The 12,456-nt window shown below is 41.8% G+C and overlaps 1 protein-coding gene across 1 annotated transcript in view; it reads right to left on the reverse strand.

Annotated features, from left to right (window-relative positions):
* Positions 1 to 866: 866 nt before the first annotated feature.
* Positions 867 to 12,456, reverse strand: part of LOC130487655 (protein HEG homolog 1-like) — a 71,782-nt gene continuing 60,192 nt past the window's right edge. Inside the window, exons 15-19 of the mRNA XM_056861155.1 lie at positions 5,930 to 5,972; positions 5,759 to 5,796; positions 4,643 to 4,730; positions 2,825 to 2,999; positions 867 to 1,074 (exon numbers count right to left, since the gene is read on the reverse strand). Coding sequence (XP_056717133.1) covers positions 925 to 1,074; positions 2,825 to 2,999; positions 4,643 to 4,730; positions 5,759 to 5,796; positions 5,930 to 5,972 — 494 coding nt within the window. The 3' untranslated portion in view covers positions 867 to 924. The remainder of the gene's footprint in view (positions 1,075 to 2,824; positions 3,000 to 4,642; positions 4,731 to 5,758; positions 5,797 to 5,929; positions 5,973 to 12,456) is intronic.

Here is a 12,456-nt window from a genome sequence, read left to right on the forward strand (position 1 = left end):
TCTGGATATCGAGGGACACAGATATACACACAAATATTCACTGCAGGTCCCTCTCCACTATATGAAGGTTAGAACCTAACCTCAAACCTCTAAACAAGGAACGGATAGAAATATCTACTATATTACTACAGTATGAATTGCCACACGCAATCACTATGGTCTGAAAGAAGGAACTGTCTATGGCTAGAGAAGATATGCCATTTTGATACAAACATGGGAATGAATATGGGCCACCAAACACAGAAACAAGCAGCACTGATATTGCCTTGACACATGAAAGGAATGACATGTCAGTTCATCAGGAAACCAAAGGATATCTTTTGCTGAACCCCTCCCCCGCAACCAGAACCAGGAAACTACAAATTGTTCAAGGACTCCCCTGTTCCTAGGCTACTTTCATGTACATATGCTCCATATCTGGTAAGCATATCACTAGTACCTATTCACAGATACTCAGTAGCTGAGAACTGCCTCATCCATAAAATTCACTCAAGCCATCTTTGCATAAAAGGTTGGGCAAAACAAACACAGCACTAGAGGTTATTATCTGTAAACACAACACACCCTAGTGGCATTCAATTTAGAGTATCATCCATAGCGTTTGCTGGTTAGTTTTGCTTTAGTGATCTATTATCAAATTCTTGTTATATGTAGTAATTAGTGGTGAGGAAAATGAAGAACACATGCAGAAACTCCATGAACATTTCGCTTGCTTTCCACAGAGCTGCAAGTCCAGACGCTTGCTTTCAACAGCAACTAGCAATGGCTCCTTTCAGGTAGCTCTACTCCGTGTGCTTCAAGGGTTCAAAGTCCCTCTTCTGTGTGCTATTGTGATAGCATTTAAATTTCCTAATGACAGCGTGCACCCAGCAGGTGTAGCCTGTGACAACTTGCCCATCTTCCATGTCCATTCCTGTAATTCACTTAAAAATAATCTCTTCTTCTGCTGTCATCACTAACGAAAGAAGGGTTGTATTGCCCAGGATAGATGCAGGAGTGTCGGGTACCCGGTAAACCAGTGTAAGGAGGATACAGTCCATTTCTTTCTAGTTCTGGGTTCCGTAGGTTTGTTGGCTAAAATCACAGATAAACAGGGAGGAAGAAAAGAACTAATCAGTAAGTTCCATTTGTCATTTATGTAATAGTGATACAAGAAGAGCCCTGACCTGAATAGCCCAGGCTAGTCTGATCTCATCAGATCTCAGGAGCTAAGCAGGGTTGACCCTGGCAAGTACTTGCATCCGAGACCTCCAAGGAATACCAGGGTCGTGACACAGAGGCAGGCAATGGCAAACCACCTCTGAATGTCTCTTGCCTTGAAAACCCCACCAGGGGGTTGCCGTAATTGTGACTTGTCAGCAAAAAACAAAAACAAAATAAAAACAAGAAGATATAGTTCTAACAAAGTGAAAACATGGCAAAGAAGTTTCTCTATGTACTATCACAATAGGTGGTGTTTTACAGAGTAACTTTAGTTCCATGCAGCCTTCCGTCTCTCTTTCTCTCTCTCTGCTATCCCCTTACTGTCTCGAACCCTATACAAAAACTTTGAGTACCCAAACTTGGAAAACATGCAAATTTGATCCAACCCAGGGAAATGCATCACTGATGAACTGTTTGGCCATCTCCTAGACAACATGCCAGAAGGCAAGCTTTGTTCTGACATTTTTATTTGCATAAATAAATGTAGGAGACCTATAGTTACAGGAAGCCAGAGCAGTAGGCATATAGAAAATACAAAAGATTTGTTTTGTACTCTGATCTGGCGCACTCTGAGGCACTACTGGGGAAGCTAATAAGCCAGGATCAAAAGCAAACATGAGCAGCACCCATTCCCACCTTTCTGGGAAAATTCTTAACCAAGTATGTGAAGGTAGTTAAGTGATATACAATTTTACATTTTATTGTTACGGCCATTGGCCAGCACAAAACAACAGAGGAGTGCAAGTACCCATACAACACCAGTAAAAAGGGAAAACAAAAATACAGCAGAACAACCAAAACCAAACTGATCAAACACACCAAGTGAAGTGATATGAGGATACCACCCTTTCCTGGAATGAGGAAGTTCAAGCTTGGTCTACGTGTGCGAGGCAGGGCACGGAGGAGACAGACACTTGGAAGGAGTGTTTTGCTATTATTAGTAGGCCTCATGAGGAAGTTAGACCCCAGAGACAGAGGTCATTTGAGCCAGGAAATAAGTCTCTTTGGGTTCTTAGCCCAACTGAAGGTTGTGAACGTGTCCAGGGAAGAATATCTCTCTGAGGCCAAGATGAGAATCTGAGATCTTGGGAAATGATAATAGCGACTTGACTGGGGGACATAATGGAGACTGCCCCATATGCTCTTACAGATATCCTTCCCATCATGGTCTGTTGTTGCATAGAGGTAGGCGACCACTGTGAATTGGCAGCACTGAATGCACGTCTGTCCCCTTTAAAAGCAGTGACTTAATGTCCCCTGAGTAACTGCAACAGTACCAGAGAAGAAGAACCACAGAGCAAACAGAGGAGTCATGTTAAACATGACAGAGAAATATGATAAGTAGCCTGTAGTGCACTTCACCCCAAGTTCAAATTTGTATTATAGCCTGGTGGATAAAGAATGATTTCTAGCATGCACCATATAATTATGCCTCAATTACTGCCTCCCATAATTCTTGTTTTGCATTAAAGCACTTATCTGGAAGCATGGGAAGGTACACCTGTGCTTCTTATGCTTAAAAATGATCCCATGATAAAAGTTCTTAAATCAAAGCAAATATAGAGTCTCTCCATTTCCTAATAATTTAAACAACAACAACAAAAAGCCGAAAAATTACTACCATATAGTAAACATCCGTCATCTGTAATAGGTTTTTGGTGCTTCCATTCTCTTGCATTTCAATGGTTTCTATACCCCAGTCCTGAGCTCGAGGGTTTTTGGGATATTCAGCATAAGGGGACATCTGGAAGTCTCCACTTTTGAAGATGAGCTTGCTTATGTCATTTTTATTCTTCCTGGGAGAAAAAAAAAGTAAAATGACAAGAGAGCAGATCCTAGGGAGGCTGCTGAAACTGTGAACATGTGCCTTGAGGCAGTTTTGGAATGGATGAGGGCTAACAAGCTGAAGCTTAACCCTGACAAAACAGAGGTGCTACTGGTGGGAGGAAAGTCTGACCCAGGACGGTGTGGCACTCACTCTAAAGAAGCAGGTTAACAGTGTAGGGGGTGCTCTTGGAACCAACCCTCTTGTTGGACAAACAGGTAGAAATGGTGGCCAGGGGTGCCTTTAACAAGTTTCAGCTGGTGAACCAGCTGCCATTCTTTCTAAGCAGGAAAAACCTTGCCATTATGGTGCATGCCCTAGTAACATCTAATTAGATTACTGTGGTGCACTCTGCATGGGGCTGCCCCTGAAGACTGTTCAGAAGATACAGTTGGTACAGAATGCTGCAGCCAGAGTGTTGACTGGAGTGGGTCATTGTGATCACCTCTCTTGTTCCATCTACACTGGCTTCCAATTTGCAGCTGGGCTCAATTCAAGGTGCTGGTGTTGACCTTTAAAGCCCTATACGGCCTGGGACCAACATACCGGGAGGACTGCCTTCTCCCATATGAACCTACCCACTCACTCCAGTCATCCTTAGAGGACCTGCTTTGGTTGCACTACTATCTGAAGCTAGATGGGTGGCGACCCAAGAAAGGGCTTTCTTGGTCATGGCACCAAAACTTTGGAACTCCCTCCCCAGGAGGTTTGTCTGTCTGCCTCTATTGGTGTCCTCCACCAGTGGGCGAAGACTTTTTAGTTTCATTTGGCATACCCCCAGTAACTGTTATTGGCCCTCTTCTGGTACTGACTGTGATATGTTTTTATTGAATTATTTCATCATTTTAAATGTTGTTTTTAATTTTTCAAATGTTTTAACGTTTTTATGTGTGCTGCCTTGTGGACCCTATCAGGTAGAAAGGCGGCATAAAAATGTTTTAAATGAATATAAATCCCACTCATCTTTTTCATATCCATTTCTTTTTGGGAGGAATCCCCCCACCATATTTATGCTTTTATTATTTGTGATTTCATCAACCTGGTACTCCTGACATTTTCCCTTTTGAAGTGTTTGTGTGTCGCTCTGAAAACTTTAAATATCCCTGATTTTGGGGGGGAAATACAGAAGTGCTACCCTCTACAAGTCAACACGCTTCGATATTATTGACCCTTTGATTAGGGAAATGGGCTCTGGTGATGAGGGTGAATGGACCAAAAGGTTTCTGCTGTGAGACAGCTCACCAATATCCACCCAGGTCGCAAAATACTGTGCCGTAGCAATGAAGCTACGTCGCCTTAATGTACTTCCTTAATCTGTGGAAATGTAAAATTGGGTGATTCCTAATTTTGTTGACCTTGGTTGTAAACATCTACTCAGTATGGTCAGTTTCTGTTTTACCTGTTTTATCTGGCATACTAGCCGCAAATAAAATTTATTAATTTTTTTATACAGAAATGCTACATTATTTTGCAATATATGTTGATGTATGCCAACTGTTCAACAAAAACACCAGATCCCCCCCAAAAACTGAAAATTAATTTGGTTTTGTGCTATGTAACATCTGTTTTAAAAAACAAAACAAAAAAACAAGCCTTGGGGCTGAGGATACCTACTGGCAGCACGTGACTATAAGCGCTATCCCCATGATGAGCAGCAGTCCTCCTCCAGCAGCGGCAATCACAATGGTGATTAGCTGATAAGCTAAAACAGAAACAGAGTCGATTCAGTTGCCAGTTGATTCTCTTAAAGTAAAAACTGGCTGACTCCTGCCTGTCGCCTCCATGTATCCCCTTTTCCTTTATTCCATTCTTTATGCTCGGGGGACCAGCAGGTCATGAGCAAAACAAATTCAATATATTCCATAATACATAAATACCCAAACATATAAATTTTTTTTATCTAAACAGTACAGTTAAAAAGAGGTATCATTAAAAACCATAGATAAAAATTTTGCCTTGGCGAGGGTTAAATTTGGATCAGTATCAGCCAATAACTTTGCAACTATATCTTGCTTTAGGGCAGGTCCCCATGTCTGAATGTGCATTATGATCCATTTGTCTCTGGCGAGATCGTGCTTTTTACAATCTACAAAACAATGCCAAACCGTGTCCAAACTCCCTGATCCACAATCACAAAGTCGCTCGGAAAAGGAGACCCCTGAAAATCTGCTTGCGAACTCCCCCAATGGCAGTGCATTTAATCTGGCCTTGGAGAAGAGCACTCTGTGTTTGGGAACAGTTAAAAGTTTACAATAAGCAGGTAGGATCTTTGGAATGGGGAGGCCCAGATGGTACAAGGAGCATACCCTGCGCGCTCTGCAGCCAATGCTCCATTTGTCAAGTCGCAACACTAGATCTAACTAATTTACATGCAGAGGGATATTCCATTTGCTTTAAAACCTCAAGGGACCAATTCAGTCTCTGCAATCTATCCACAACTAATTTTTGTCCTGAACTCTGAAAGCCATCTTTAGCCAGTAAATGCAAATAGCACCCCTCTTCCATGTATCTCCTTAGCCCTTTGCTGCTGTGGTGCTGTGGAATGGGTACAAACATTCAGCTGGTGGGGAGAAAGTTCAGCTTGTTTGTAGACAAGTGATATGGCGTCTTTGAGGGAACTAAAAAAAAACAGTTTTGCTACAGTAAAATCTCACAGGGGGGAAAGGCATAATAAGGACTGCCTGGTATTGATACATAAGAGTATGAGCTGCTGCTAGACAGAATACTTACGATTTCCACAGTTGAATCCTCCCAATCCAAATGGGCAACTGTAATTGAAAAGAGACATTAAGTGTTCAGTAGATAAGCCTTAACTGAAGCAATATCAAAATAACGAAATAGCATTTATTTAGGGGTAGAGGGATGGGAAGTAAGGATAATTAGTTCTATAGATTCTGATACCTCACACAAGTGTCGTTCTCAAGTTTATACCCATCTTCACATGCTAAAAACAGAAAGAAAGAGAGAAAATGTCAATGAACACATCTCAGAGTCAGACAGAGAGAATATGATGAGTGGCTGGGACTTGGAGAGATACTTTAAGGCTTTTCCCCTCTCCTCTCCTCCATTTTATCCTCACAACAACCCTGTGAGGCATGTTAGGTTAGGCCAAGAGTGAATGACTGGCCCAAAGTCACAAACAAGCTTCCATGGGAGAGTAGGGATTCAAACCTGAGTCTCCAAGGTACCAGTCGAACACTCTAACCGCTATACCATACTAGCTGACTGTAAAACCAGTTTTACAGATGCCTGGCAATATTTACAATGATTTTCAGAAAGTACACCACAAATGATTCTACATATTCTTTAAACCATCACTTCAATAGGCATGGCCCACCCAGTTTGAGGCCATTTAGTCAATAAACAGGTAAAGAATTGCTGAGATTCTCTAACAGTGCATTCCTAAGGAGAGTTACTCCCGTCTAAGCCCATTCATTTCAATGGGCTTAGTCTGGAGTAACTCTTCTTAGGAATGCACTGTAAGATCACTTATCAAAGATCACTTGGGGGTTTTCCAGAGAAGAGAAATTCAGAGGTGGTTTGCTTGCCTCTGTGTCACAGCCCTGGACTTCCTTGGTGGTCTATCTAATACTAACCCTGCTTTAAGAGTGAGCGAGCGAATGGTTTCATTTGCATTTAGCCATAGGCCGTTACAAACATATCAAGGATACCACAGATACATAATAAAAGAAAATATTTGGTTAATAACATTCTGGAACTAACCCTGCTTCACTTCTGAGAACTGATGAGATCGGGCTAGCTGGGACTATCCAGGTCAGGGTACAATATATATAGTTGTCCGGAATTAGAGAAGTTTGTATTCCAATGTTCAACAAAACCCCAGTTATTTACAAATCTATTTGATTGAGGTCTTTTATATCAAACCTTGTTCTATCAGATCTTAGTCCAACATTCTAACCACTATATAACACTGGTTCTATGTGAAATTCACCAAAACTGTAACTAATTCTATGTTTTCATGTACAATATAATTTTTCAAAAAGCATAACTAAAGTGCTTGAGGCTCCATTGGTAATTCATATCCTGTGATAGCGCTAATCAATAACCTTACCTGACCCCAGAAATGTACAATTAACAAGCTTTGCTAAACATATGAGTGCTACCAATATTCAAAGCTTGATACCGACATTCTGCATTCTCCAAACTAGAAATATGTTTATTTCTTTAACACACGTATATGCTCCTGTTTTCTCCTAACAACTGAGGACCCAGCTCAAGTCAAAGTAAACTTTGCCACCTGCCCACCAATAGGTTGGGTATGATGTTACAAATACACAGCAAGTTTTCCATGTTAATAGTGCATGAAAAGGGAGGAGACTATCCAGAGAAAAACAAATGAAAGTAATCCTGAGGAAAGTACCTAGATGCAGTTAAACTAGCTGTCCAGTAGAGATCAGTATTGATCTACTATAATAATGCCATGGAGAAACTACACCTGAATTTCCCCCAGATGTTTTAAGCAAAGCAGCCTTAAGAGCATAAGTGAAACTGTTTAACCCTTTTTCCTCCACCCATTTCCCAACTTGAAATAATCCCCCAGCTACTCCCCCCATAAACCCAAGACTTTTCCCTACAGGAAGAAAAGCAGCTGGGAGACAGATTTTGAGCGGTCACCCCTATTGTGCCTCGATTCAAGATTACAGCCTCCTGAAACTGCTTCTAGTTTTTATGGCAGGAGAAACGTACACACAACCGCATGTCTGGTGTCAATGCTGATTTTACCTTTGATAGTATTTATTAACAAATACAGTGTGCTATTCTGTACCTGCCAATCTCAACTATTAAAAGCAGGAGTCCCGTGGCGCAGAGTGGTAAAGCTGCAGTACTGCAGTCCAAGCTCTGCTCACGACCTGAGTTCGATCCCAGCGGAAGTTGGTTTCAGGTAGCTGGCTCAAGGTTGACTCAGCCTTCCATCCTTCCGAGGTCGGTAAAATGAGTACCCAGCTTGCTGGGGGTAAAGGGAAGATGACTGGGGAAGGCCCTGGCAAACCACCCCGCAAAAACAAAGTCTGCCTAGAAAACGTCGGGATGTGACGTCGCCCCATGGGTCAGGAATGACCCGGTGCTTGCACAGGGGATTAAAACTAGCCTCTCTTCCACATTATGACCAAAAGAGCAAATAATCTTTCCCCTTGTTTCTTTTACAGCTAGGGTCCCCAAGTCCCTCTTCACCATCAGCGGAAGGTTTTGAGGTCGGAGCCTGAGAAGGGCGGGGTTTGGGGAGGGGAGGGACTCCAGTGCCATACAGACCAATGGCCAAAGCGGCCATTTTCTCCAGGTGAACTGATCTCCATTGGCTGGAGATCAGCTGTAATGGCAGGAGATCTCCAGCTAGTACCTGGAGGTTGGCAACCCTATTTGCAGCTGGAAATACAGCTTTCCTATTTGAAAATTTAAAGGGTAACGGCTTAGATCCAAACGTACATAAAACAGTGGGGTGGAGCAGTGCTGGATTTACGTATAAGCTAAACAAGCTATAATTTAGGGCCCCACTCTCTTGGGGGCCCCCAAAAAATTTAAAGGAAAAAAAACTGGATGTACATTTCCAAAATCAACAATTACTTTGATAAAATACATATTTTGTTATGTGCAAATGGCTTTAGATACCTATTAATTACCTATAAATTACCATATAACATATATTCAACACAAAAAACAGCAACAATTTGTTGTTGACAAAGGACAGCTGGACATATCAAGGGCCCCATTACCTTCAATAGCTTAGGGCCTCATCAAACCTAAATCCGGCCCTGGGGTGGAGCCTACTTCTGTCTTACCACTCCACCCAGAAAAGTTTATTTATTTAAATATGTAAACCCCACCTTTCCTTTGGGCTCAGGTTTGAAGCCATCCATTGGAGAACAAGCCACTTAAGTTGGAGAAAGGCTCCTTAGGCTGGAGGAAGTCTTCTTTGAGGATGGTTGGATCCACCCTGGTGGAAGTGGATCTTGGCTGCCTTGTTCTTCCCTTAGCACCCCCACCCCACCCCACGCAGTCCCACTGAGAACTAGAGAAATCTTTTTTTTATTAACATTTTTTAAACAATACAAAAACTTGACATACACATGCCCATTCACATACAAATAGAGCTCCTCCCAGAGAAATCTATTAACAATTCTGTTTCATAGCAGTTACTCTATATACTAGCATGTATACATAATAACAGCAAACTATTCTGTTCCCACTATAGTACATATAAGCCTTCTAGTTTTTTTAAACCTGCAAGTCTTCCAGTTTAAGCTTCTATATTCTTGTTATAAGCCATATCTGTTATTCCTGATTTGCTCCGATTTATCCTAATTCTACTAAATATTTTAAACTCTCAAGTTAGCATAGTCAAAATAGTACTTCCATTTCATTCGGAATTCATCTATCGTTTTTCCTCTCAGCATACTGGTTAATTTGGCCATCACCTCATACTCTGCCATTTTTTGTTGCCATCTCTCTAATTCTGGAATATCTTCTTGTTTCCACTGTTGCCAGGACCACTCTCGCCGCTGCCGTCATGTAACTAAATAAGTCTTTGTGGTTCTTTCCCAAGTTTTCTGGTTCTATTCCCAATAACATGGTTTCAGGCTTCAATGGAAATTTTATCTTTAAAACATTCTGCATTTCTTGATGGATCTGAATCCAAAGTTTCTGAATCATTTGGTTGTATGTTAGCCATCCTATTTTCTTATTTTCTCTCTTTATTTCTTCCCAAGATTTTGTTTTATTTTGCTTGTCTAGCATGTCCTGGTATCTTTTAAATTCTGTCTGTCTCCTTTGTCCCTTGTTCAGATAAGCATCTGTTGGAGACATCAACAAAGCTGGTGAAGGGCTTAGTCTGCTTTTGTTTCTAATCCAGGTCTTCATCAGTCCTTCGATAATTACATGTCTATGTCCAAATATCTCTGATTTCTTTGCTTTCCATAGGTAATAGTGGAAGCCACGGTCCCATATTCCTTTTTCCATTTTCAATGCTTTTTGCTCTGGGTCTTTTATCCAATCAACGATCCAAGATAGTCCTGCCGCTGAGAACTAGGGAAATCTCTTGAACAAAATGCTATGCAGCATGGGAAGAAGGGGAAATTGGAAGCAATTATCCATCTTGATCTTATCTGAATTTTTGCTCCATTCATGGAGTTTGTTCTGCTCATGCTTCCTTCTGGTCTCCCTGTTTTGTGGCATTTTGCTCAGGAGGGAAGGAGAGGAACATTTATTGAAAATATTTATAGACTGCCTCTCCACTACGACTGTCTAAAGTGGTGTATATTTACCAATTATGTGAACTTTCTCTGTTTGCATCCATCCCCAATACGTGGGATATGTTGTAACAGGTGAGATCAAGATGCCTTGACATACCGACTCTCATCTCAGGGAAGTAACATTCTCTCCTGGGAAAGGGGGCTATTAATTGCTTAAATTACTGGTTGAGGAGACTGGTTTCCTGCCTGGAAATAACTGTCTGCCCAACAGCCAGGAAGAGGCAAGATGGATGGCTGTTTGGATAACCTGTATGGTGCCACAAAGGACTGAGACATACCCTCCAAGCTGAGTGGAGAGCAGGGGTATGTGGGCTTCTACCCCAACTTCATGACAGGGCAAGGGAAACCCACCCAGCAGGGTCAGGAAGGGTTAAAAGATCTGGACTCCCCATTATTAGCGGATCAGGAACAAGGGAGGGAAATGGAGTTTTGTCTGCCCAGACCAGCCTCTACTGCATTCTAGCAGGCTTGTGTCCATCCCAGGGAGGAGGTGAAAATAATATCACAGCACTAAAGGGGTATTGTAGCACTAAGAAAGGAAATGAAGCCTATAAGGTTTATCTAAGCTTTAGAGAGCCCAGTCTGTGATAAAAGGGTCTCAGCTTTGCACCTGGCTGCTTCTTCCATACTTAGGCTAGAACCTCCTGGCTAGGCTAGGTTAGATAGCAAACAAAGGAAAGTGAGGTAGGATCCAGCAGTAGACCCACCTCGCTCCACGCACAGAGCTCCTCCTGGTGCCCCAAACCGTTGGTAAACAAGGGAAAGGGCAGAACTTGGGTGGCACTACCCCGTATACCTGATGGGAAGAGGGAGAAGTGGGGCAAGTCCTCTGACACATACACGTGTCCCCTCTTCCCATCATGACAGGGTAAAAATATGAAACATTTTGCAAATTTTGCAAAGCACTTTTTTCCTGTAATGGTACTGGAAAGCATTTGGGTATTTTTCCAGTGTCTAAAGACTGCAACTTTCAAAATGCAGGACATAGTAATAAAATAGTGAGATTCATTACTGAAGACAAGCTGGCTAGCTGATTATTTAGTATCAGTCAAGCAGGTTCATCCACAGAGTAATTAAAACATTTGTTACTGTGGCTGGGGGTTTGAAGTTTGTGTGAAAAATCCCAGGTACTAAGCAGCCTGGAAACACAGTATTGTGCTAAATCAGACTTAACGGAAACGCTGTTTTTGTCTTGGGGAGGTAGAATGACTGTTATCGCACTAGGTATTCCCACCAATGTATTAAGAGTTTGAAACTGTTATAAAAAATACTGTTCGCACTTTGTTTGGCCCCTTTAGCTGTGAAGACGTCTTCCAACCATTTTTTAGCCGTGGCATCCAAAAACCCTTTTAAAGCAATGTTTTTTATAACATTTTCAAACTCTTGATACATCACTGGGAATACCTAGTGCAGTAACAGCCAAAGTGCAAACAGTATTTTTTATAACAGTTTCAAACTCTTAATACATCTGTGGGAATACACTGAAAGTGCGAACAGAATTTTTTATAACATTTCCAAACTCTTGATACATCACTGGGAATACCTAGTGCGATAACAGCCCAGGTTTACTCTGACACCAAACTGATTTACTTGTTTGGGGTCAGAAGAGAATCTTCCACCACGGATATGAGGAGCATCCCGTTTCTTTTGTCCTTTGTTTACTTTCCTTGTAGGGTTCAGCCTAGCCCACTTGTTTCAGTATCTTTGCTGCATTTTGTGGTGGTGACTATTGTTCTCCAGGCCCTTCAAATGTCATTATACCAGGGAAGGCGATAATCTACATCAGATGGCCTGCTCAAGTAAAAATGTTTAAGTCTAGACAAGTCTACTTCAGTGGAAGAATGTGGACTGATTATTTCTAACAATTTATTTGTTGAAGAGAGCAAACAAATGCTTTCTATATAGTCCCCCAAACATAGATGCTGCCTAACTATGCCATGAATTTTCAGGGCATTCTCTGAGTTTGCACAGCCATCACTTATGTGGTGCTGTTAATCTTTAGCAGACAGACTATTACACAAGACCTCAAAAATCCTCTCCCCTGTGATACACAGCACAAAGTTTCCAAAGAAATACAAAATAGTTCCTGTTCCCATTAGACAAAGGCAGCTCAATGGATATGAAGCGTCGCCATTCTCCAGGTGGGGCCAGGGTTTCCAC

The sequence above is a fragment of the Euleptes europaea genome, chromosome 15 (assembly GCF_029931775.1).
Source record: "Euleptes europaea isolate rEulEur1 chromosome 15, rEulEur1.hap1, whole genome shotgun sequence".
NCBI lineage: Eukaryota > Metazoa > Chordata > Lepidosauria > Squamata > Sphaerodactylidae > Euleptes > Euleptes europaea.